The sequence below is a fragment of the Caretta caretta genome, chromosome 20, assembly GCF_965140235.1.
Source record: "Caretta caretta isolate rCarCar2 chromosome 20, rCarCar1.hap1, whole genome shotgun sequence".
Taxonomy (NCBI): Eukaryota; Metazoa; Chordata; order Testudines; family Cheloniidae; genus Caretta; species Caretta caretta.
Window position 1 is genome coordinate 21,002,021 of NC_134225.1, and position 20,663 is coordinate 21,022,683.

General features: G+C 57.6%; 1 protein-coding gene across 2 annotated transcripts; it reads right to left on the reverse strand.

The window, feature by feature from the left end:
- Positions 1-1,934: 1,934 nt before the first annotated feature.
- RAD23A (RAD23 nucleotide excision repair protein A) lies at positions 1,935-19,962 on the reverse strand. Of its 2 annotated transcripts, XM_048831516.2 has the most exons (10): positions 19,761-19,962; positions 18,410-18,457; positions 14,161-14,322; positions 13,545-13,747; positions 11,693-11,748; positions 10,557-10,684; positions 9,989-10,064; positions 9,510-9,640; positions 9,011-9,175; positions 1,935-5,027 (listed from the first exon to the last, which is right to left on the reverse strand). In XM_048831516.2, exons 1-10 carry the CDS (start codon positions 19,830-19,832, stop codon positions 4,914-4,916), a joined length of 1,155 nt encoding a protein of 384 aa, XP_048687473.1. In that variant the 5' UTR covers positions 19,833-19,962; the 3' UTR covers positions 1,935-4,913. The 2 variants fall into 2 exon arrangements, with proteins under 2 accessions (XP_048687473.1, XP_048687474.1); XM_048831517.2 differs by lacking the exon at positions 18,410-18,457 and having other exon boundaries at positions 19,761-19,960.
- Positions 19,963-20,663: the final 701 nt, after the last annotated feature.

The window sequence follows — 20,663 nt, forward strand, 5'->3', positions numbered from 1 at the left end:
CCGGCCCCCAGGCGCAGGGACTCACCTGGCCGGGGCCCCCCGGTCGGGGATCCGGCCCCCAGGCGCCGGGACTCACCTGGCCGGGGCCCCCCGGGCAGGGATCCGGCCCCCAGGCGCCGGGACTCACCTGGCCGGGGCCCCCCGGGCAGGGATCCGGCCCCCAGGCGCCGGGACTCACCTGGCCGGGGCCCCCCGGGCAGGGATCCGGCCCCCAGGCGCCGGGACTCACCTGGCGGGGACTCACGTCTCATCTGCCAGCCTGAGTTCTGGGCGGGGGCAGAGCCTATCGGCCTTTACACCAATCTGCCCCTTGCTGGGATCACAGACACTTCCAGCCTAACACTTTGGCATCAGTTTGTGTGAGCAGGGCCAGTTACATCAGGGGGCTGGGGCTGGGTCAGGGGGAGCCTTGCTGCTGGGGCCCTGGAGATCTCCCTTCAAGTCCCAACTCCTCCACAGACTCCCTGCATGACCCTGGGCCAGTCTCTCCTCAGCTCTGTGCCTCAGTTTCCCCTCCTTTCCTTTGTCTATTGAGTCTGTGAGCTTTATGGGGCAGGGACAGTTCTCAATGCATCAGTGCAGCGCCTGGTCCAACCCCGGATCTGTTCACGGCCCTGCCTATGGGGGCCCTGGTCCCGCTCAGGGTCTGTGCAGCACCTGGCACAATGGGGGGGCCCAATTTTTGCTGGGGCTCCTTGGTGCTACTGGGGTATAATTAATATATTGCAGATCTGCCCAAGAGCGGAAACTGCTGAAAAACTCTCCAGCCCCCCTGCACAGCAGCAGTCCCGGTCCTGGAGCCAACAGCAGCTCCGGCAGGCTGCAGAGGGACACAGCTGTCCTAGCGTGGCCTTGCATCGACCCCATCTGCTTTGCACAAATGTGGTCAAACCTGCTTTCTGGGCCTGCCCGGTAGCTGCAAGCCCGGCCCTTGGTGAGCGGGGCCCCTCGGGTGCAGCCTGGTGGGCGGGGAACCACCTGGGCTTGGGCTAGTCCATTGTAGTTTAGCCAGGGCCCTCGGCTCACATCACCTGCCTCCAGGCTGCATGAAATGACTCAGCCCTGGAGAAACAGCCCCCAGGGACAACCCAGAGGTGGCTGCATTTCAGCACTGGGCAAGGGATCCCTGCATGAACAGCCCCCGCACCCCACCCAGAAGCAGCTGCGTTAGTAGCCAGTGATGCGATCCAACTATGCTCTTGTACGATGCTTTGAGGGGTGAACGATGCTAGAGAAAACCCTGCAATTAGCCTGTCCCACAGCTCCAGACACAGTAGCCAAGGCCTTGTTCCCACGGGGTTTAGCCTCACGGTAACAGTCTCCAAACTCTCCCGCCCTTGCAGAGCGGAGCCTGGCAACCACGAACACAGCCAGTGAGCCACGCAACCAGCAGCTCCGACAAGGGCTGGGCCCAGCCAGACCCCTTGGCCATGGGGTTCCCAGCTGGCCAGCCGGGAAACGGCCCCTCACCTCGCATGGCTGCTGCCTGGAATCGCTCCAGCGTCCCTGGTGAGCTCCGAGAGGCTACTGGGAGATTGGCCCCGTGTGGCCCTTCGCCCAGGAACACACACACAGGATAAGGCAGGGGGGAGGGGGTCTCAATCAGTGCCAGGTGCCCTGTTCCCACCCTCCGAGGGGGAGGGGCTGGTGGGAATCAGGGTTCTTGCCCCATTCATGGAAAAAGAAGGGCTGAGCCTTTCTTTGCTGACCCCAACCACGAGCTGGAGCCCGGATCTCAGCGGCTGGCCCTGGGGAGCAGCTCCATGCTCCTGTGTGGGAGCCCAGGCCAACCCCCATCTCCTCCCGGTGCAAGCACGTTTAATCATCCACACTCACTTATTCTGCGCCTTAAAATAGCTCTCCCCTCTGCTCCCCTCGGCCGCTTCTAGCTTCCCCCAGGCACGGGTTGGAAAGAACACGCCAGAGACGGTGGCTTTTAGGAGGTTCTGACCCGTCCTCGTCAGCGAGTGGCGGGGGCAGCTCGTTTATTTCACATTCCATTCATAGCACCCCAAAACCAGTAGGTGTGAAGCACTCAGTCTCGGACAGGGAGAGAGGCCGCCTGGGGGAACTGAAAGCTATGGGGGAAACCTACACCCAGGGCCCAGGCCTGCTTCATTCCCCAGAGCCGGGGGGAGAGGGGGCACCCTGGCCTGGTGTTCCCATCACCCCACTCAGATTGGGCTAGAGCAGAACAGCTCAAGATTGAAACAAATGAAGCCGGACCCCTGAGCTTGACCAGCCAGCCGAAGTGCCTTCCCCTAAGGCTGCTGGGAAATTTAGCGCCCCCCCCAATTCTATTAAATCAGCAGCACGTGGGCTGCGAGGGCTGGTCTATGCTGAAAATTTACATGGACACATCACATCTCGCAGGGGTGTGAAAACTCCCCGCCGCCGAGAGCCAACCCCACTAGACCCAGGGACGAATTCTGCCCCGGCCCAAGCTGCCGCTGCTCCGGGAGGTGGATTAACTCCCGGCGCTGGAGCGAGAGTCTATGCTGAAGAGCTCAAGCAGGGTTTTCAGCAGAGACGCAGCCCGAGACTCCCACACCACCCCAGCATTCGAGGCCAGTTTCCCACGCTACCCCCGCGGCTCCAGAGAGAAACCAACAGGCGCCGGGGCCTGGAAAGCTGCTGCTAAATGAACAGGTGCAACAAAGCCGCCGTGGGGCCGGTGCCAGGCAAGGGGGAGCAGGGCCACCCAGAACAGCAGGGTGCAGTCTGACTGACGAGGCTGGGGTGTGGAGGCCCAATTCTAGAACAACCTCCCCAGTTACACTTTCCCGGCCCCACAAGGTGGGTGGGTAAGAACCACCCTCTTTTGGTTTTACATTTCCATGTAATCCTTCCACCCCAACTCCTCCCCTTTTATGTACTTCATCAAATCTATCCCATCTGCCATCTTCACCCCAAGAGCTCGATTGGGCCCTTGGTTAGCAGGCACAGACCCCGCGGCCAGCTAGGAACATTTTAAGTACAACCACGAAAACAAATCAACCCCAAAACAAACTGCAAATGCTAGGACACTGCTCCTTTAAGATGGAACTGTGGCCAGGAGGCGAGGCCTGGATCTAACCAATGGCCACTTTTCACTTGAGGCAAAGCTAAGAATGTGGGCCTAGCAAACTCTTGTCCCCACCCACTTTGGAACCCATGTTCCCGCCCCCTTAAAATCACACCGGCTTAATTTAGCTGAGCCTCTTTCACAGCTACCCTGCAATATCATGGAGCTTAGGAGCTATTTATGGCTTCAGGATTTACTTTGGAGGCAAATACTCTATTCTCTTTGCAACTGCACAGGCTAGGGAAAGCCAGCCCCAGGTGGGATTTGTATGCAACAGAATGGCCCACAAAAGTCAGGAATTACTTCAACGGGGGGGTCAAGGTTTTGGGGGCATGAGACAGGGAGAGAAATAGGGACGCAGAGACAGGTGTGATGATCCAGAAAAAAACAGCCAAGTTGGCACTAAATTAGCAGGGAGGAGGTGGGACGAGGGTGGATTTTCATCTGATCTTCTCAGAAGTGGGTCAGAGCACAGCGGCTTCCTAAGGGGAGGAGAATTGGATTTTTAAATTACCAGAGCGAAGAGGGTATTTTTTAATGTTGTTTTTAAAATAAGCCCATTGTCCTGGGGATAAAAGTTGCCCTGTTTCAAATAAATAGATTTTAATCTAATAAATCTGTGGTTTTGTAATCCCCCAATGAGGAGAAAAATCAAGGTTAAAAAGACATCCTCGTGTTTAGTTCCCTTAAAACTCCAATAGAATTGGAAACAGGGCTTAAACCCAGCAGAGGAAGGGACTGATTTGCAGCACTTTTCAAAGGGGTAATTTGAAAAAGATCCTTTTAGGGCAGGCAGGGGTTTAATGGCTTTCCATCTCCCTCGGCACAGCACAGGGACCGAGGTCTGAGCAGTAAACACCGCACAAGCGACCCTGTTGAGGGACCTGGCTCCGAGAGTCAAACCCTGTCTTTTCACGGCAGCCCTGGCTCAGCACGGGCTGTTCTAAGGCAGCACCCGCCCCCTGCCTTCCGCAGCAGCGCGGCGGGGAGCTAGCTGAGCAGTTCGTTTCGATGCATGCCTCGCAGGGAGGGCGGGACAAGTGCCAGAACAGCTGGTTCTTAAACACAGGTTGGGCTCACAGGAAGCCAGTTCTCAGCCCTCCTGGATCTGGAGCTAACTGCTAGCAGAGGCGGCTAGTTTAAACCCTGCCTTGTCTAGGAGCAGGGATCTGCGCTCTGCTCAGCACGGATCCAGACTGGCAACATGGTTTAGCCTCCTCTATGCAGGCAAAGCCAACCACTAACACACCAGACTGGGGAGTGGGGTGGGCCAACTGTGATCTGTGTGAGCCATGCAGGTTCGAAGCGGGATAGATAGGGTCCCAAACTGGCTGGTGGCTGGGTCGTGGCAGAAAGCGGGACTGGGGAAGGGAAATTAAAGGAGACCAACACACGGCTAGTGGGTGATGGATGGAAGCAGAGTAGCTCAGCCTTTCCCCAGGGGCTGGTCATCTCAACAGCAAAGCAACCTGCACACAAGTTCTGGGCTGGGCGAGGAGCCCACAGACCCCCTCGACCAGCCCCAAATCCCTTCTCCCCACCCCAGAGCAAGCCCCATGCAGGAGAGGGGTGCAACTGAATTCACCCACGGCCCAGGCGCCGGGGGAGGGGGGCTGGGACTAGGGGCTAGTTCTGCGACTCAGATCCCCAGCTGTCCAGTTCCACGGGGAGCGGGGAAAAGAGCATTTCCTCAAGCCAGAAGGCTGGGCTGGTCGAATCTGGATGTAAGTTTGTCTGATTGGGGGGGGGGGGAATTGGGGTCTCTCCCATGTACCCCTTAAATAGACAGGAATAGATATAGAGAGAATTTTTTCATATATAAAATTTTTTTTCTTCCTTTTTCCTTGCATCACTCGTCATCGAAGTTCTGACTCAGCAGGAAATTGGCAGCCAGGTTTTCATTCTTCTCACAAGCAAAGTACGCCTGGATGACCAGACTTTCCGGGAATCCTAAGGCCTTTAACTGAGGGGACACAAAGAGAGAAGAGTCAAAAGGATCCTGCCTGGGAACCCTACTCCTCTCTGCCACCCTGTATGTCCCAGCTGCCCTTTGGAAGCGAGCCGCTCCGGAGCAGAGTGCCTGAGCCCACTTGGGATGCTCGAATGCAGGGGTGAAAGAGGGGCTGTGAACCCCTCAGGTTCAGGAGGCTGGGGGAGAACTCCCCCAAGTACAGGCACTGCGGAGGATGGCCGTGCTGTCTTTGAGGACTCCCTTGTGCAGGGGCACAGCACTGCACCCCAGGAGACCTGTGACTTCGACAGGGCTGTTACCTTAAAACCAGCTCTCCCCCCCGCTCCCAGCCCCCGTGCTATCTCCTGGAGGCCTGACAACCTCACCCGTGGTTCCCGCACCGGGAGCTGTAACCTGCCACAGGGCGGGGATGAGGTGCCAGCTGGCAGAGCTGAGCCGAGGTTTGGAGGTGCAGCTAGAAACCGCGGCTGAGTTGTTCTGGAGCACAGAAGAGTGTGCTGGCTGCCGGGAGCTAAGACACAGGATGTGGACCTGAGCCTGAACCTACAGGAGGAGGAAAGAATCCACGGGAACAAATGGTACGGCTAGATTCTTGGTGGGATGCAGCCAGGGAGACCACGCCAGGCTGGGGAAGGCACTGAAAGAACTGGAGGCTCAGGTGATCTTCAGTGGGATTCTACCTGGCCCTAGAAGAGGACAGCGAAGGCGAGAGAAGATGATGATCAACATCTGGCTCAGGCAGTGGTGCTGCCAGGAGGGCTTTGGGATGTTTGACCACTGGGAGGCAGTCACGGGCAGAGGACTGTTCTCCGGGGACAGACGCCACCTGAGTGGGGAGGGCGACAGATGTCTGCGATGGAGGTTGGCACAACCGACTAGAAGAAGAGCTTTAAACTAGGGACTCAGGGCGGGCGTAATCTCCACACCTGACTAACAGTGAGCAGGAGGAAAGTCAAGTACAAGAGGATACGGCAAGGGAGAAAGGACCAACGGAGGGTAGGAGAATGGATGACAAGGTCCCAACGCCACTGACAGTAACGTTGGGAAGGGGATACTGCAGTAGAACGACCGTCCCTTATTGGGTGAGGAACGTGGGTGAAGCTGAGCAGATAACGAAGACGTCTGTCCAGCGACGCGTGGTGCTTGGGGAACAATGTGGAGGGACAGGAAGTGAAAGCCGAGACCATCGGGAGAAGAGAACTGGTGAGTGGAGCACAAGCACTGAAGGGAACGTGCCGTGCAGGGGACAGACGTAAAGGTAAAGCGGGGCGGTGCAGCACTGGATGTTAATGACGAGGAAGAGTGGAAAGAAACGAGAAGTGACGGAATGGATAAAACGGAACCTATCTGGGTCACAACCACTTTGGGGAAGAAAGCTTAGAGAGGCTCCGCTGGGATGGTGCTTGGGGTCTGCTATGGACCCTCAGGATCTGGAGAGAGACCTCTAATGAACTCAACATGACTCCTGTAATCCCAATTCCCAGACTTTAATTTCCCAGACTAATTGGGGGACAAGCGCTCCCAATAACGGTAGGGCCCAGGTGTTCCTTGATGGGACAGCTGACAGATTTCTTCACTGAACCATCAAGAGCTGATTTCGTTTTGGTAAGAAGTGAAGGCCTCATAGAAGAGCTGGTTGTAAAGGGACAACCTTGGTTCGAGTGCTCATGAGCTATTCACCGTAAATGGAAGGATAAACAAAGTAGGTCTGAATCTAGAGTCCTGGATTTCAAAAGGGCAACTTAAAAAAAGTGAAGGGAAGCAGTTTGGGAATCGGACTGGCCTGGAGAACTCAAGGATCTGAATGCGGAGGAGGCTTGGCATTATTTTAAGTCAAAGGTGCAGAAATGGTCTGAAGCCTGCATCCCAAGCCCGGGGGGGAAAATCACAGGGAAGGGCTGCACATCAAGCATCTCAACCAGGAGATTGAGAGAGCAGAAAACCTACAAGGAACGGAAGGTGGGATGGATCAGTGAAGAACACTTTCTGACCTCCAAGAGGGAGTGTAGGGGAGAACTGCCAAAAGCCAGGCAGAGCTGGAGCTTGCCAAGGAAATTAAAACCACCAGGAAACGGTTCTTTAGCCATAGAAATAAAAAGAAAACAAGGAAAGAAGTGGGACCGCTAAGCACTGCGGATGGGGAGGAGATTAAAGATAATCTAGGCCTGGCCCAACACCTAAACGAAGGCGGTGTCTCGGTTTTTCATAAGGGTGATGCATTTTTTGGGGGGACAGTGGCAGGGCGGCTGAGGGCACGAGGATACGGCAGTAGAAATGACCATAGCCGAGGTGGAGGCCGAACTCAGTTTAACAGGAGCATGTCGGGGGGCCGGGATAATCTTCATCCAAGAATATTAAAGGAACTGGCATGTAAAATTGCGAGGCCAATAGCAAGGATTTGTAATGAACCTGTAAACTTGAGGGTCGTATCCTGTGACTGTGGAATTGCTAACGCAGTACTTGTATTTAAGGGCTCTCACGTGTAAGAAAGATGAATCTGGATTAGAAATGGTGCAGAGAAGAGCAATCCGAGGAATGGAGAACCTACCTTATGAGAGGAGACTCAAAGAGCGTGGCTCGTTCAGCCTAACCACACAAAGGCTGAGGGGGGATCTGATTGCTCTCTATACATCAGAGGGAAAACACCAGGGAGGGAGAGGAGTTATTTAAGGGCCAACATTGGCCCAAGCACAAATGGCTAGAAACTAGCCATCAACAAGTTTAGGCTTGAAATTAGATGAAGGTTTCTAACCATCAGAGGGGGGAAGTTCTGAAGCAGCCTCCCAAGGGGAGCAGTGGGGGGCAAAAAACCCAACTGGCTTCAAGACGGAGCTGATCAGTTTCGGGGGGGATGTGATAGTGAGCCTGCCTACAATGGCATGTGGCTGATCTGTGACTGCTAATAGCAAAGATCTCCAAGAGCCAGTGATCGGACACTAGGTGGGGAGGGCTCTGAGTTACCACAGAGAATTCTTTCCAGGCATCTGGCTGGTGGGTCTCACCCACGTGCTCAGGTTCTAACCAATCACCAGGTTTGAGGTTGGGAAGGAATTTTCCCCCAGGTCAGACCGGGCAGAGACCCTGGATGTTTTTTCCCTCTGCAATGTGGGGCCTGGGTCACTTGCAGGTATTCAACTAGAGCAAATAGTGGATTCTCTGTAACTTGAAGTCTTTACATCAAGATTTGAGGCCTTCAGTAACTCAGCCACCCTCTATGGGCCTGTTCCTGGAGGGGGTTTGTGAGGTTCTGTGGTCTGAGATGTGCAGGTCAGCCTAGGTGATCAGGACAGGCCCTTCTGGCCTTAAGGTCAATGAGTCTATGGAGGTCGCCATGAACCCAGCAACAACCCTTTCTGGATCTGACCAGGTGGGAAAGACTCTGAAGACTCCCATATTCACTCTGAAGACTAATGATGTCATTTGGACCCATGTTTCAGCAGAGGTATCCAGCTCCTCTGGGATGTTGTGGGCGGAGCTTGGCAGCACTGCCCATCAGGGAGGACCACATCCATTTTGGGGGGAGGACCAAATTAATTATGCTCCATTGCTTTGCAAAGTCAGAGATGTCTACTCCCCTCTCCCCACAATGCACCTCTGTCCCGTCTGAATCACCCCCCCCCCCCCCAGTGTTATCAAGGCTACAACTTGGCCCTTATGTTAATAACTAAACTTGGTTCTTATTCAACCCCCAGCTCCAGGTGCTCAGCATCAGACCAGATAAAGCTTTTGGAGCTGTCAGGGACAGACAGAAACACTCCAGGAGTCCTGGCCTCCAGCTCCTCCCCCCTGGCTCCAACCACTAGACCCCAACTCCCAGCACAGAGCAGGGGATAGAACCCAGAAGTCCTGGCTCCCAACCTCGCCAGCCTCCCCCCGAGACCCCACTGCACCCTCGTTGGGGCTCTCCAGTGCAGGAATCCTGTGGCATGCCCAGTAGGAAGGACGGCTCCTCGCACAGCCAGCCTCCCTCTTACCCTTTCTATGGCTTCTTTTTCCTGAGGCGTGACCTGGATGTAGTTCATCTGGGGAGATTCCTCTCCGATGGCCCCGATCTCCCCCTCGATGTCAGAGATGTCGGCCATCTCTCCCAGCGGCTCGTTCAGCATCTGGATGAACTGCTCTTGGTGCTGGCTGATTTGCTGGGGAGGGCAATGGGAAGGGGATCAGGGTTAGGGAGAGACGCGCCCCCCCCACCCCCAGAGCAGGACCTTTACAGCCCCTTTTCCCAGCGGGGAAACTTGGGAAAGGGGCAGGGACTTGTTCAAGGTCACAAAGTGACCCACTGGTAGAGCCAGGGTTAGAACCTAGGAGTCCTGGCTCCCCCCTCCACCCCCTGCTCTAACCCATCAGATCCCACTCCCCTCCCAGAGCCAGGCATAGAACCTGCCTCCCTCCACTCTAGACACACTCCCCTCCCAGCACTAATTCCCGGTTCCTCCTCCGTGGCCTCTTTCAGCTCCTGTCCCCCTTTACCTGCAGTAGCTGGGGGTTCTCCTGGCCCAACTGCTGGAGCAGGGCCGGGAGCAGGGCTGGGTTCTGCTGGATCACCTGTCGCATGTTCTGGAACTGGGGCTGGTCTCTCAGGAACTCCAGCGGGTTCTCGCCTGTGGGGAAGGAGTGGGCGGGGTGAAGCCAGTCCATGCCTTGAAGGAGCAGGGCCCACCTGGGCCATGCTGCCACACAGGTGGGGCACTGGTGATCACAGAATATGGGAGGGTATCTAGCTAGGGGGAAGAGGGCCTGGAGCCACTCCCTCCTTCCTGAAGGACCAGTTTGGGTCACCACTGCCACCCCTGGATGCATGCTTTCAGTGGCCTTCCATAGCCCATGCTCCACAGGAGCAAGAGCCTTCTCCCACGCAGCTCCAGCCCCTGGCCTGGCCGCCCTGGGTCTCCCCCCTCCCACCACGGTCCCTAAGTATCGCATAGGTGTGGGAGGACCATGTCACTGACCTTCTGGTGCTGGCTGCTCTGTGGGTTGGCTCTCCTGGATCGGGGCTCTCTCCGGCTCGGAGGTGCCTGGGATGCCCTGTGAAGTCAAAGGGGCATCATTAGTGCTGTCCAGTGCCCCTCCCCCCACAACAGCCCCTGCCCCACAGGGCTCACCCCGCAAGGGGCCAGAAAGGAACTCAGTCTCTGGGGTTTGCCTGGCGCCCCATGTCCTGCCAGCGAGGGAGCGAGCTGGCCTCAGGCAATGCGGGCACCCCTGCTCATTCCACACAGGGTCCCAGAGAGCTGGATCAGAACCGGTGACCTTACGGGGTCAGACTCCGTATCCCACTCCTGTAAGCCATCCAGATGTGGATGGAAAAAAAAAATCATTTGCCCAAAGTCACAGAGCAAGTCGATGGCAATGAAACCCAGGAGTCCTGGCTCCCACACCGTTCTAACCACTAGACCTCATTCCTCTCAGAGCTGGGGAGACTCCTGGCTCCCAGCCCCCCCTGCTCTAACCCCCGAAACCCCCTCCCCTCCCCAAGCTGGGATAGAATCCAGGAGTCCTGCCCCGGCGCCCCCTTACCGTCAACAGGTACTCCACGGCGCGGTGGGGATTGTTGTAGCTGGCCCGGAGTGCAGCCACCACCCGCTCCCGCTCATATCCCATGGACATGATCTCGGTCAGCATCGTCTCGTACTCCGAGCCGGTCACTGCAGGCGAAAGGGGACAACAGCCCGGGCTGAGGCAGAGCCAGCAGTCCTGGGGTGCCCAGCACACGCTCACCAAGGGAAAGGGGGGAAGGACTGGGTGCTGGCTACGAACACAGCCCTTCCCCCTCCACCAGCATCTCCCAGCAGAGGGGTTCACCCTCCCCTTCCCAGTGTGGGATCACCTCCCCCCTCCACGCCCACTCCCCACAGGGGAAGTGATTCTACCCTAAATCAGGGGCAGAGCTGGGACTAGAACCCAGGAGTCCTGGCTCCCTGCTCCACACCCCACCCTGTCCATGACTAGGGCTCCTGGGCGCTACCGTAATACAGCTAATTAACACCCACCCACCCCTCATGTCCACCTGAGCTGGAGACAGAACCCAGCCCACACATGCTGGGAAAAAGCCCAGGAGTCCTGGCTCCCAGCCCTGTCCCCTAACCACTAGACCCCATTCCCCATGCAGAGCTGGGACAGGAACCCAGAAGTCCTGGCTACCAGCCCCCCAGCCTTCTTTCCCTAACTCGGCCCCTCTGCTAACGAGTGACTGGAGACGGTCACCTTTTATCCTTGGAACAGACACAGCCCAGGCTGCCCCAGAGCAGCTGCCAGCAGAGACTCAACCAACTCATCAAACAGGGCACCGAACAACCCAGGGCTTGGAACCTGCCCTGCACTGAAACCTGAGATCGCCATGAAGGAGGTAGCTCCCAACACCCTGGTCGGGCCACCAGCCCACCCCCACACCTCCCAGACAGAGGGGCAACACTGCGAAGGGGGGTCCTGCTCCTGGCACCCATACACCAGCATCGGGAAGAGGGGGTTGTTTTATCCAGCGACAGCCACAAGAGGGCGCCCCCGCCCAACGAGCTCATGCTGCAGGAGCCAGCTGCAGTGTCTGCCCCTTGGGAGCCACGGAGCAGCCAGCCCGGGGTGCTGGCAGGAGCTCTCTGCTGTCACCCAGGGACCCCGGCTGCCTGCCCCAGCCCCAGCAAGGGGATTTCACCTACCCAGGGTGGAAGCCGCGTCGTCTGGGCGCCCCACGCTACCTGAAGAGGGAACAGAGCTGCAAATTTAAAAGAGAGGAATAGTAGCTGGCTCCTTCCAAACAGCCGGGCAACAAGCAAACCACCAGGGGCCAACACTGCGCTGGGGCAGCCAGGCCGGGCTCCCTGAGCCGGGAGGAACCACAGGGCGGGATGCAGCGAAGGTCCCTTCTCTCTGTGATCTGACCCCCAGGCCCTGCCTGCGCTAGGAAAGCAGCGTGGTTCTGAATGTTACCGAGTGTGTTCGAAATCCCATGGACACAGTTTGGTGCCTCTGGAGTTTGCGAGCGGGTCCCCGCTCTGCCTTTCTTGGCTTGAGTGCACTCTGTGTTTGTGCAGCACCTGGCACAGCGGGGTCTTGGCACACGGCCCGGGCGAGACCATAATACTACTAATAGCCGCTAGCCACTCTTAGGATCCCAGGTCTCAGATTGTGGCTATGGCAGAAAATTCCTCTGGTTTCAAGTTCAGCTGGATTTTTTGTTTTCAGACAGTGCACACCCCAGGGTGGAGGCCTTTTGCCCGGGGTCACCCAGCAGGGCATAGTCATGCATCCTGCCACAGTTTCCCCATCTGTAAAATGGGATAATGTTCCTGACCAAGTGCTTTGAGATCTACTGAGGAATTATTATGGTTTCAGCTCGGGTGACACTGTTCCCAGCAGGTTGAAGCTAATCCACCAGACCCAGCTCTGACAGCGGAATCAGGGTCCATCCTGGGGTAACAATGTCCAAATACTGGTGACCTCACAGCTGAATTTTTGGAAGCCTGCCTGATCCTGCTTGGAGCGCTCAGCAGCTGACCTCCCAGCGAGCTGCCACATGCTGGCTCTCCCTCTCCTTGCTGCTGACCCCCTTGCAAGGACACACCTGAGGGGCGGGATAGCTCAGTGGTTTGAGCATTGGCCTGCTAAACCCAGGGTTGTGAGTTCAATCCTTGAGGGGGCCATTTAGGAATCTGGGGCAAAAACTGGGGATTGGCCCTGCTTTGAGCAGGCGGTTGGACTAGATGACCTCCTGAGGTCCATTCCAACCCTGATATTCTATGATTCTATCACCATCCGCTGCCACGTTAACCTTCTTGGGGCTAGGCCTGGCGGGACCCAAGCCCACAAGTTTGCACCGGCTGCTGTCTGACAACAGGGGCATCTTCTCGCCAACACTATTTCGAACAAAGGCTCGTCTTTTCTGCCCAGGAGACAAGCAGGGTCTTCGCCACATCTCAAAGGGCGCCAGGTCACTAACTGAAACTAAACAGATTTTCAATCCACCCTGAAATCAAACCAGTCCCGCTGCTCATGGGGATGGGCTCATTCTGTGCTTCACAGGCAAGCTCGGTGCACCCCCCACCCTCTTTCTGTCCCCACAGCCCAGGGGATGCGATGTGCGTACAGAGACAGCCGTTCACCGGCAAGGATCCTGAAGCATGCTGCAGTCTGTGTGTGAGGGACCACTGCAGTGTAGCCACCTCTGGGGTGAAAGGTGGCAGCTGCTTAACAGCCACATGGCAACATTACGCTTAACCCACCCCCCCCACCCCAAAAAACACAGGGAGGTAGGTATCACTGCACAGATGGGGAAACTGAGGCACAGAGATGCAAAGTGACTTAGCCAGTCATACAGTGAATCTGTGGAAGGGCTGGGAATAGGACCCAGGAGTCCTGACTCCCAGCCCCTTTGCTCTAACCACTAGACCCCACTCTTCCAAGTTAAAGATGTTCCAGGTTCCCACAAAGGAAGGTCAAGCCCGCACCCTGAAGTGCTACTGGACACAAACAGGCAGGCGCGGGGCGGGGGCACGTGTTCTCAGGGCTTACCCGGCAGTGGATTCGGGCAGCGTGACAACAGCCGGCTCCTCCGGAGGCTTCTCCTCGCTCGGCGCCACAGGCACTGGGGGCAGGACAGCATCGGCACCGGCCGCAGGCGCCGGCGTCTGCCCCACCGACGGGGCTGGCTCCGGGACACTGGCCGGCCCAGCGTCGCCAGGGGAAGGGGCTGGGACGCCCGAGTTGGATTTGGTCTGAGGAAACAAGCAGCGTTGAAGGGTGCGGCTGGGGTCTCTGTCCCCTGCTCCCCAGCCACACGCAAGGCGATCAGCTCCCAACCCCCGGGCGGGGAAGCAGCTGCGGTGAAGGGGGGCAGGAAGGAACTCCCCTTCGGCACTGGCTGACTGCGTGTGTTATACAATCAGCACTAACTGTGAGAGGAGAGCGCCCCCTAGCAAGCCCCCCGTCCCTGCTCCCCGCAGCACAGCACCCCCTAGTGCCACGCTGGGGGCAGCGTCAACGGCGAGGGGAGAGCGCCCCCTACTGAGTGGGTGTGAAAAGCAAGCCCATCTTGATGCTGCCTTCCTTCTGCAGCATCCCAGCCAGGGGCAGCTCCTACCTCTGGCCCAGCAGCCCAGCCGCAAGTGGGAGCAGGGCCCGGCCGTACCTTGGTCACCATGACCACCACGAAGTTCTTCTCATCGATCTTGTACTCCTTGATGGCGACATCGTCGCTCAGGATCTTGCCAGCGTAGATCAGCTTCTGGCCTGACACGGGGAAAGCCTCCTTGCCTTTCTCGGCCTCAATCTTCTCCTTGAGGACCCGCACCTGCCAGGCAGGACGAGACGGCCCCGTCAGCTGGGTATGCAGACCCCTGCGTGGCCGGGAGAGGGACAACTCTCCTTCCCCACCCTGCTCCCGGCCCCAGCAGCAATATTAGGCGGGAGGATTAAGGAGGTGACAGGTCAGTTTGGTTTGTTCCCGCCCTGGTTCTCTACATCCTAGTCTGGTCCTGCAGGAAAGGCCCTGACCTGGGACTCAGGAAATCTGGATCTGCCGCCAACTCCCTGGGTGTCCCGGGGCAACTCTCTGGCTCTGAGCTGCCAACCTGTTGCCCAGATGCTGCACCCGAGTCCCACCCTGCGTTTACCCTCGTTGTGATGGTGACAGCCTCTCATTGTGTGTGGGCAGCGCCCGGCCCGATGGGACTTGATCTTGGCTGAAGCCTCTAGATAACCCCTAGGTAACCCCATAGCTGCTTAGACTGAAAGCTCTCTGGGGCAGGGACCATCTCTGTTGTATATTTGTACAGCGCCCAGCACAGAGGGGTCCTGGCCACCACCGTAATACAACTAAGTAATACCTGAAAGACACCAGATGCGCTCTCTGGGGCAGGTCACTGGATGTCTTGGGCTCACATCTGCCCATTGCCGAGCAGCATCTCCGACTCTCCCCCGGCTGCCAGGATTGCCCAGAGCTCCATTCACAGCTGAATGGTGCCAACCAAGCCAGGGAGGTGCATGCGCAGACTCGGGACCCCCCCCAGCACCCCTCTGCCCTGCTCATGGCGTTTCAGGGGGACATGCTTTGCTTGTGATGGAAGCAGCTTCCCCGCAGGGCCAGGGCCAGGGCCAGGCCGGATTACAGAACCCAGCAGTAGCTTTCGGAACAGGAGGCCGAGGCACTGGGGAACTGGGACAGCTGCTGCTGCAGCTAACGCAAGCCGGAGGCTCCTTCTTGGGGGCACCTAAGGGCTCAGGGGGATCCACGCTGGACACTCGGGGGCCAAGGACGACTCATCACTAGGAACCAAGCTGTATTTCTACACATTTTAACTAGGGTTCACCCAGGCCAGCCAACACCACACTGTGGCCAGCCCTGACCGTGAGGGGAGAGTGGGCCCTGCTGCACCCCCAGAGCTACTCCCTGCAGCACAGCGCCCCCTACTGCTGCACCAGGGCAGCACTGACTGCGAAGTGCCCCCTGCTGAGCCCCTCCCCCTTGCTCACTGCAGCACAGCGCCCCCTAGTGCCACAATGGGGTCAGCACTGACACACAGGGCAGAAAAGCTTCATCTACACCAAGATTTTCACACGTGTTGAACACACCCATTTCCCTGAGCGTGAACAGAGCCTGACTGTCCCCTAGGAATCACAGTCAGCCACTGGGAAAGTCTCACTGGTCCTGGAAGCGTCTGCATTGGTCTCTGGGTGACTGCAAACCACTCATGCCTTCTCCGCCTCCGTTTCTCCATTGGTAAGACAGAGACATATTTCCTGGTGCTTGAAGACAGGGGGCAGAGCCATGAGGCTCAACCCTTTCGGGTCTGCAAGGCCCTCTGGAAGGATAACTGAGCAACTGCTTCTGCAAGCATGCATCCCATTCCCCCCAGCCCCACACAGCCAAGCAGTGGAGGCTTCGCACCAGACGCTCCCCTGCATCCCGGAGGACAATGGTGTCCCAGAGGGGACCCGTCGGAACAGCTGCAAAGCCCTGTGAGACAAGCGAGTAGGAGCCAAGTGATATTTTTGGCTCCTGGGTTGAGCCAAAACGAAGCCTGACGCTCTGTGAAAAGGATGTGGGACTCCAGCTATTTAAAAAAGGAAGCCACCGCCTCACCCCTCTCCTCCCATGGGCAACGACTGTCTGGCTCAGCATGGCAGCAAAACCGTATCGCCCGCTACACAAGTTTGGCTGCCTCAGCGGTGGAGAGCGGCAGCTGTTTATACCGAGGTCCCTCGCCCTGCGGGGAGATGCAGCCACCTCTGGGGTGGGCTGTTTATACAGACATGGAACAGTGTAGGGCAGGAACTAAACGCTGCTGAATCCAGTGTCCCACTACTGCGGGAGAGGGGAGCGCGCAGAGCAGGAGTTACCACTTACAAAGCCAGCTAGGGAATTGTAACGGCCAAGCACAGAGCCGGGAAATTCAAGGGTGCAGCCGCCAGAGCCGTGCCAACATAAGTCCTGGCACAGACCCAGCCATTGATGGAGCTAACTCGTTGGGGAGGCAGCAGATAAGGTCTGCGCTGCATCTACAAGGGGCTCAGGGGCGCAGACACAGCCCTAGCTGGGAAGGGATCGGGAGTTACAATCAGACAGGGAGCATTCAAGTCAGTTAAAAACCCAGTCTCTGACCGTGGCCTCCTAAGAGCATTAAAGCCGGCCTCGTGCACGTCACCCAATCCCCTTTTGCCTCTCGGCTCGCCCCATGAGGACAGGCACAGCAGTTTCACTTTGGTTTTTTAATCAGTTCCACTCAGCTTCGTGGGCCCTGCTCCTCAGCCAGCGCTTTCCTTGTTGGCGGCTTGGGCCTGCTTATTGCCAGGGGCTAGTTTGCATTAAAAGACACCAACAATCCTTCCAAGCACGTTATTCATAATCTGGGGAAGGGCCTGCAAGCTCCAGCATAGACTGGGGCTGCACAGTGCCAGGCGCTGCACAGACATGGAGTGAGAGCTCCCGCCCAAAAGAGCTCACAGGCTGAACAGACAAGACATGGGAGGCCCCTCCCATGACACAGGTGAGGAAACTGAGGCCCAGAACAATGAAGGGATGTGCTCAAGGTCAGACCGGCAGTCTGTGGCAGAGTTGGGAACTAACCCCAGATCTTCAGTCCCACCACAAGGGCTTTACTGGCTATAGATGGGAGGGGAGCTGTCCAGCAAACAGTTTCTGTCTTAAAATGTGATCCATGCTGTGAAAAACATTTGAAATCCCTTTGCCCTCATGAGAGGCTGCTCAGCTGCAAAAGTGACAGGGAATATTTCAAACGGTATTAAAAAAAGATTGATGGTAAGATTTGTATTGCTAGGGTTTATTTTTACATGCATCATACACACAACCTAAATTCTAGACCCTGCACCCCCCATAAAGGGCCCCTAAAAATCAGCTCTGCCTAAAGCACAAAGCAATACAGGAGTGCAGGACTCCGCTCCCTGCTAAAACCGAGTCTTGTTCTCAGTCTCAGCTCAGTGTTTAAAAACAGCGGTACGTTTGGAGGGAGAAGAATCCGATTGACAGCGCACTCTACCCATTAGATTGCACTCTTGTCCTACAGCTTGGAACGGAGTCCTGTCTCCCAGCCACCATCCTCCAACCCACTAAGCCCCACTCCCCTCCCAGAACTGGGAACAGAACTCAGCCTCCCTGCTCTAACTACTAGACCCCACACTTTGCTAGAGCTGGGAACAGACAGGAGGAGTCCTGCCTCCCAGCCCACTGCTCCACCCATTCGTCCTTCCCAAGTCATTCAAATTGACCTCACAAAGTGCCTCCCGCATCCAAACACAAGCAGGGGGATTTTCCATCTTCCCCACACTGAGACCACATGTCACAACAGAAAAAAAACAGGGATTGCCCATAAAACCAAAGAAAGGGAGGTGGAGTCACCGCCCCCGAGGGCCTGTTCAGAACCCACAGGCTGAAACCCCAGCCACACGGGACAGCCTCCCCCTCAAGCAAAGCTCCCTTGAAAGCCAAATGACAGCTCCAGGGCAGAGACAAGAACATTCTGGAGATCTGAGACGCCAGTCCTGGTGCTAGCTGTTTAGCTCTGTGCCCCCGCCGCCTCGGAGCGGGATGCTGAGCAGGGTATATTAATAATCCCTAGCTCTCATAAGGTGCTTTTCATCTATCGGTCGCCAAAGGCTTTACAAAGGAGGTCAGTATGACTCTCCCCATGTTACAGATAGGGAAACTGAGGCTCAAGAGGAGAAATTACTCGTGCCAGGTCACCCTCCGAACCAGTGGCAGAGCTGGGAACTGAACCCAGGTCTCTGGAGTCCCAGTCCAATGCTCTAACCACTAGACTGTATGAGCCCGACAAGATAGGGGATTTGGTTCCTTCAGAGGATGCCAGTCAGCTTTGACACGAGTCACATGAACACGGATCACGACAGCGTTAAGGTCTCACCTCTAACACCTCAAGGGCGTCTGGTTTCAGAGTAGCAGCCGTGTTAGTCTGTATTTGCAAAAAGAAAAGGAGGACTTGTGGCACCTTAGAGACTAATTAATTTATCTGAGCATGAGCTTTCGTGAGCTACAGCTCACTTCATCGGATGCAACATTGATGAAGTGAGCTGTAGCTCATGAAAGCTTATGCTCAAATAAATTGGTTAGTCTCTAAGGTGCCACAAGTCCTCCTTTTCTTTTCAAGGGTGTCTGTGACCCAGAGGAGGCCTCTTACGGGACACGGAAAGAGAGACAGACGCAAGGTGTTTGCACCCCGGTGGAAGCAGGAGGAGATGCTGATGGCAACAGGAGCGGTAGCATCACAGACCCCACTGTAAAATCCCCCCCATTGGAACCGGGAGGTGGAGGGAGCCACACACCAGCTGGGATCAGCTTGTCTTCCTGCTCCCTACCTCCCCCAATCACTCTGGGCCAAGCAGGCGATGCCCAGCAGTGACCACCAAGGCCCCAGGGACACGCACCAGGCCCAGCTTTGCCTGCGGCAGGGCTGCCCTGGTACATTTCTCAACGGGAGCTAATAGGGACTTGCTGAAAGAGTCCCAGATGTACCACCTGCTACTGCCCCAGTACGGAGGCACGCAGACAGCTCGGCTCCCCTACCTCTCTCCTTTCTGAGGCTCCTACCTCCACCCACATGGAGCCATTCACCCCTCCTCCCATGCCTCATACCCTGCTCTTCTGGCACTCTCACCCCATATTTCACTCCCCACACGCCCCCCCCGAGCCACCCTACCCATACCCCTCAAAGCTGGTATTCTTTTTTACTCTGTGTATCACATTCCCAGGTAGGAAAAAAGGGGATGGGGGAGAGGGAAAAGTGCCCCACGCAGCCTAGGGCCCATCCCATAGGGGTGTTACACCTTTGGGGGGGAAGGTAGGGAGACTGCCCCACATGGCAGGGAGAAACTGGGACCGCTGGGGCAACGGCCCAGGACCATGCGTGTGTGTGTGTGGGGGGGGTGCTGGCTCCACATGGGGGGAGAATTGGGCCAGGACCATGTGGGGGGGGGGCAGAGAATTGGGCCAGGACCACGTGGTGGTGGGGGTCGTCTGACTCCACGCAGGAAGAGGGGGCTGAGATTGTACTGCGGGAGTGGGGCTGCCCCACATGTGGGGGAATTGGGGCAGGACCACGTGGAAGTGGGGGGAAGGAATTGGGGCAGGACCACGTGGAAAGGGGGACGGGGGGAGCTGCCCTACCTGCGGGGGAGGGGCGGGGAGGGGCGGGGCCGGGCTGCGCGGGGGGGGCTGCCCCCCACGTGGGGGCTGAGCTGGGGCCGCGCCCCCCTCACCGTCTCCTCGGGCTCCATGCGGATCTTGAAGGTTTGCTGCTGCAGCGTCTTGAGGGTGACGGTCACCGCCATGGCGGGCGGGCGGGCGGGACGCGCCGGGCGGACGCTTCTTCCCAACGGACTCGGCAGCCCCGCAACATGCAACTCACGCCGCCGCCATCTTAGCGCCCCGCCGCTTCCGGCCCCGGCCAGGGCGCGGGCCCGGCACGTGACAGGGGCGAGCGCCGCCTCGATCACGTGACGGGGGGAGCGCGAAGCCGCGACGGGAACGCCGCTGGGGCGGGCCGATCACGTGACAGCAGACGGCCAGCCGCGGCGATCACGTGATGGGGGGAACACAAAATGGCCGCCCCGCCAGGCTAACATGGCTGAGCGCTTGGCGCGGGAGACCCGTGATTCCCACGCGTGGCCCGGGCGGCGAGGGCAGGCAGCTCCCGCCCAGCACGGAGGCTGTGTCAGACCCACGCAGGCCGGGGGTGGGCGGCCCTGTGCCCGCCCCCCCGTGTGCAGTGCAGGGAAGGGTTCGTAGGGGCACTAGCCCGCCCTGTAGGGGGTATCACCATCCAGCCTTTGAAGCTCATCAAAGTTTCTCAGGAGACTGGTGGCCACTCTTGAGAAGCAGCGGGCCGGGCCGGGCCGTACTGATCCTACAAACAACGTAGCAGGAGTGAGGCTGGGCCTGGCTCCTTCCTTACACAGCAGGCGGCTCAGTCGCAGCCCACAGCCCATCTCCCACCCCATGCACAGGCCGGGTGACGCCACCCCTCCCTTTAGTCCTTCCAGCCCCTGTCTTCTCCTACTTGACATGTGGATGGTGTATTTCTCTGGGGGCCTGCACTTGAGCCCCTTGCTCTCTTTTTACAAAGGGGGCAGCTATGGCTATACCTCTGCTAGGCAGCTAAA

Bases quoted from the DNA above. Each gene is read 5' to 3' on its own strand.
- RAD23A (XM_048831516.2), bottom strand. From the start codon at position 19,832: ATGGCGGTGACCGTCACCCTCAAGACGCTGCAGCAGCAAACCTTCAAG. The intron at 13,748-14,160 runs GTACGGCCGGGC...TTGTTTCCTCAG, and splicing joins TGGTGGTCATGGTGACCAAG to ACCAAATCCAACTCGGGCGT. The intron at 10,065-10,556 runs GTAAGGGGGCGC...TTGACTTCACAG, and splicing joins CCGTGGAGTACCTGTTGACG to GGCATCCCAGGCACCTCCGA.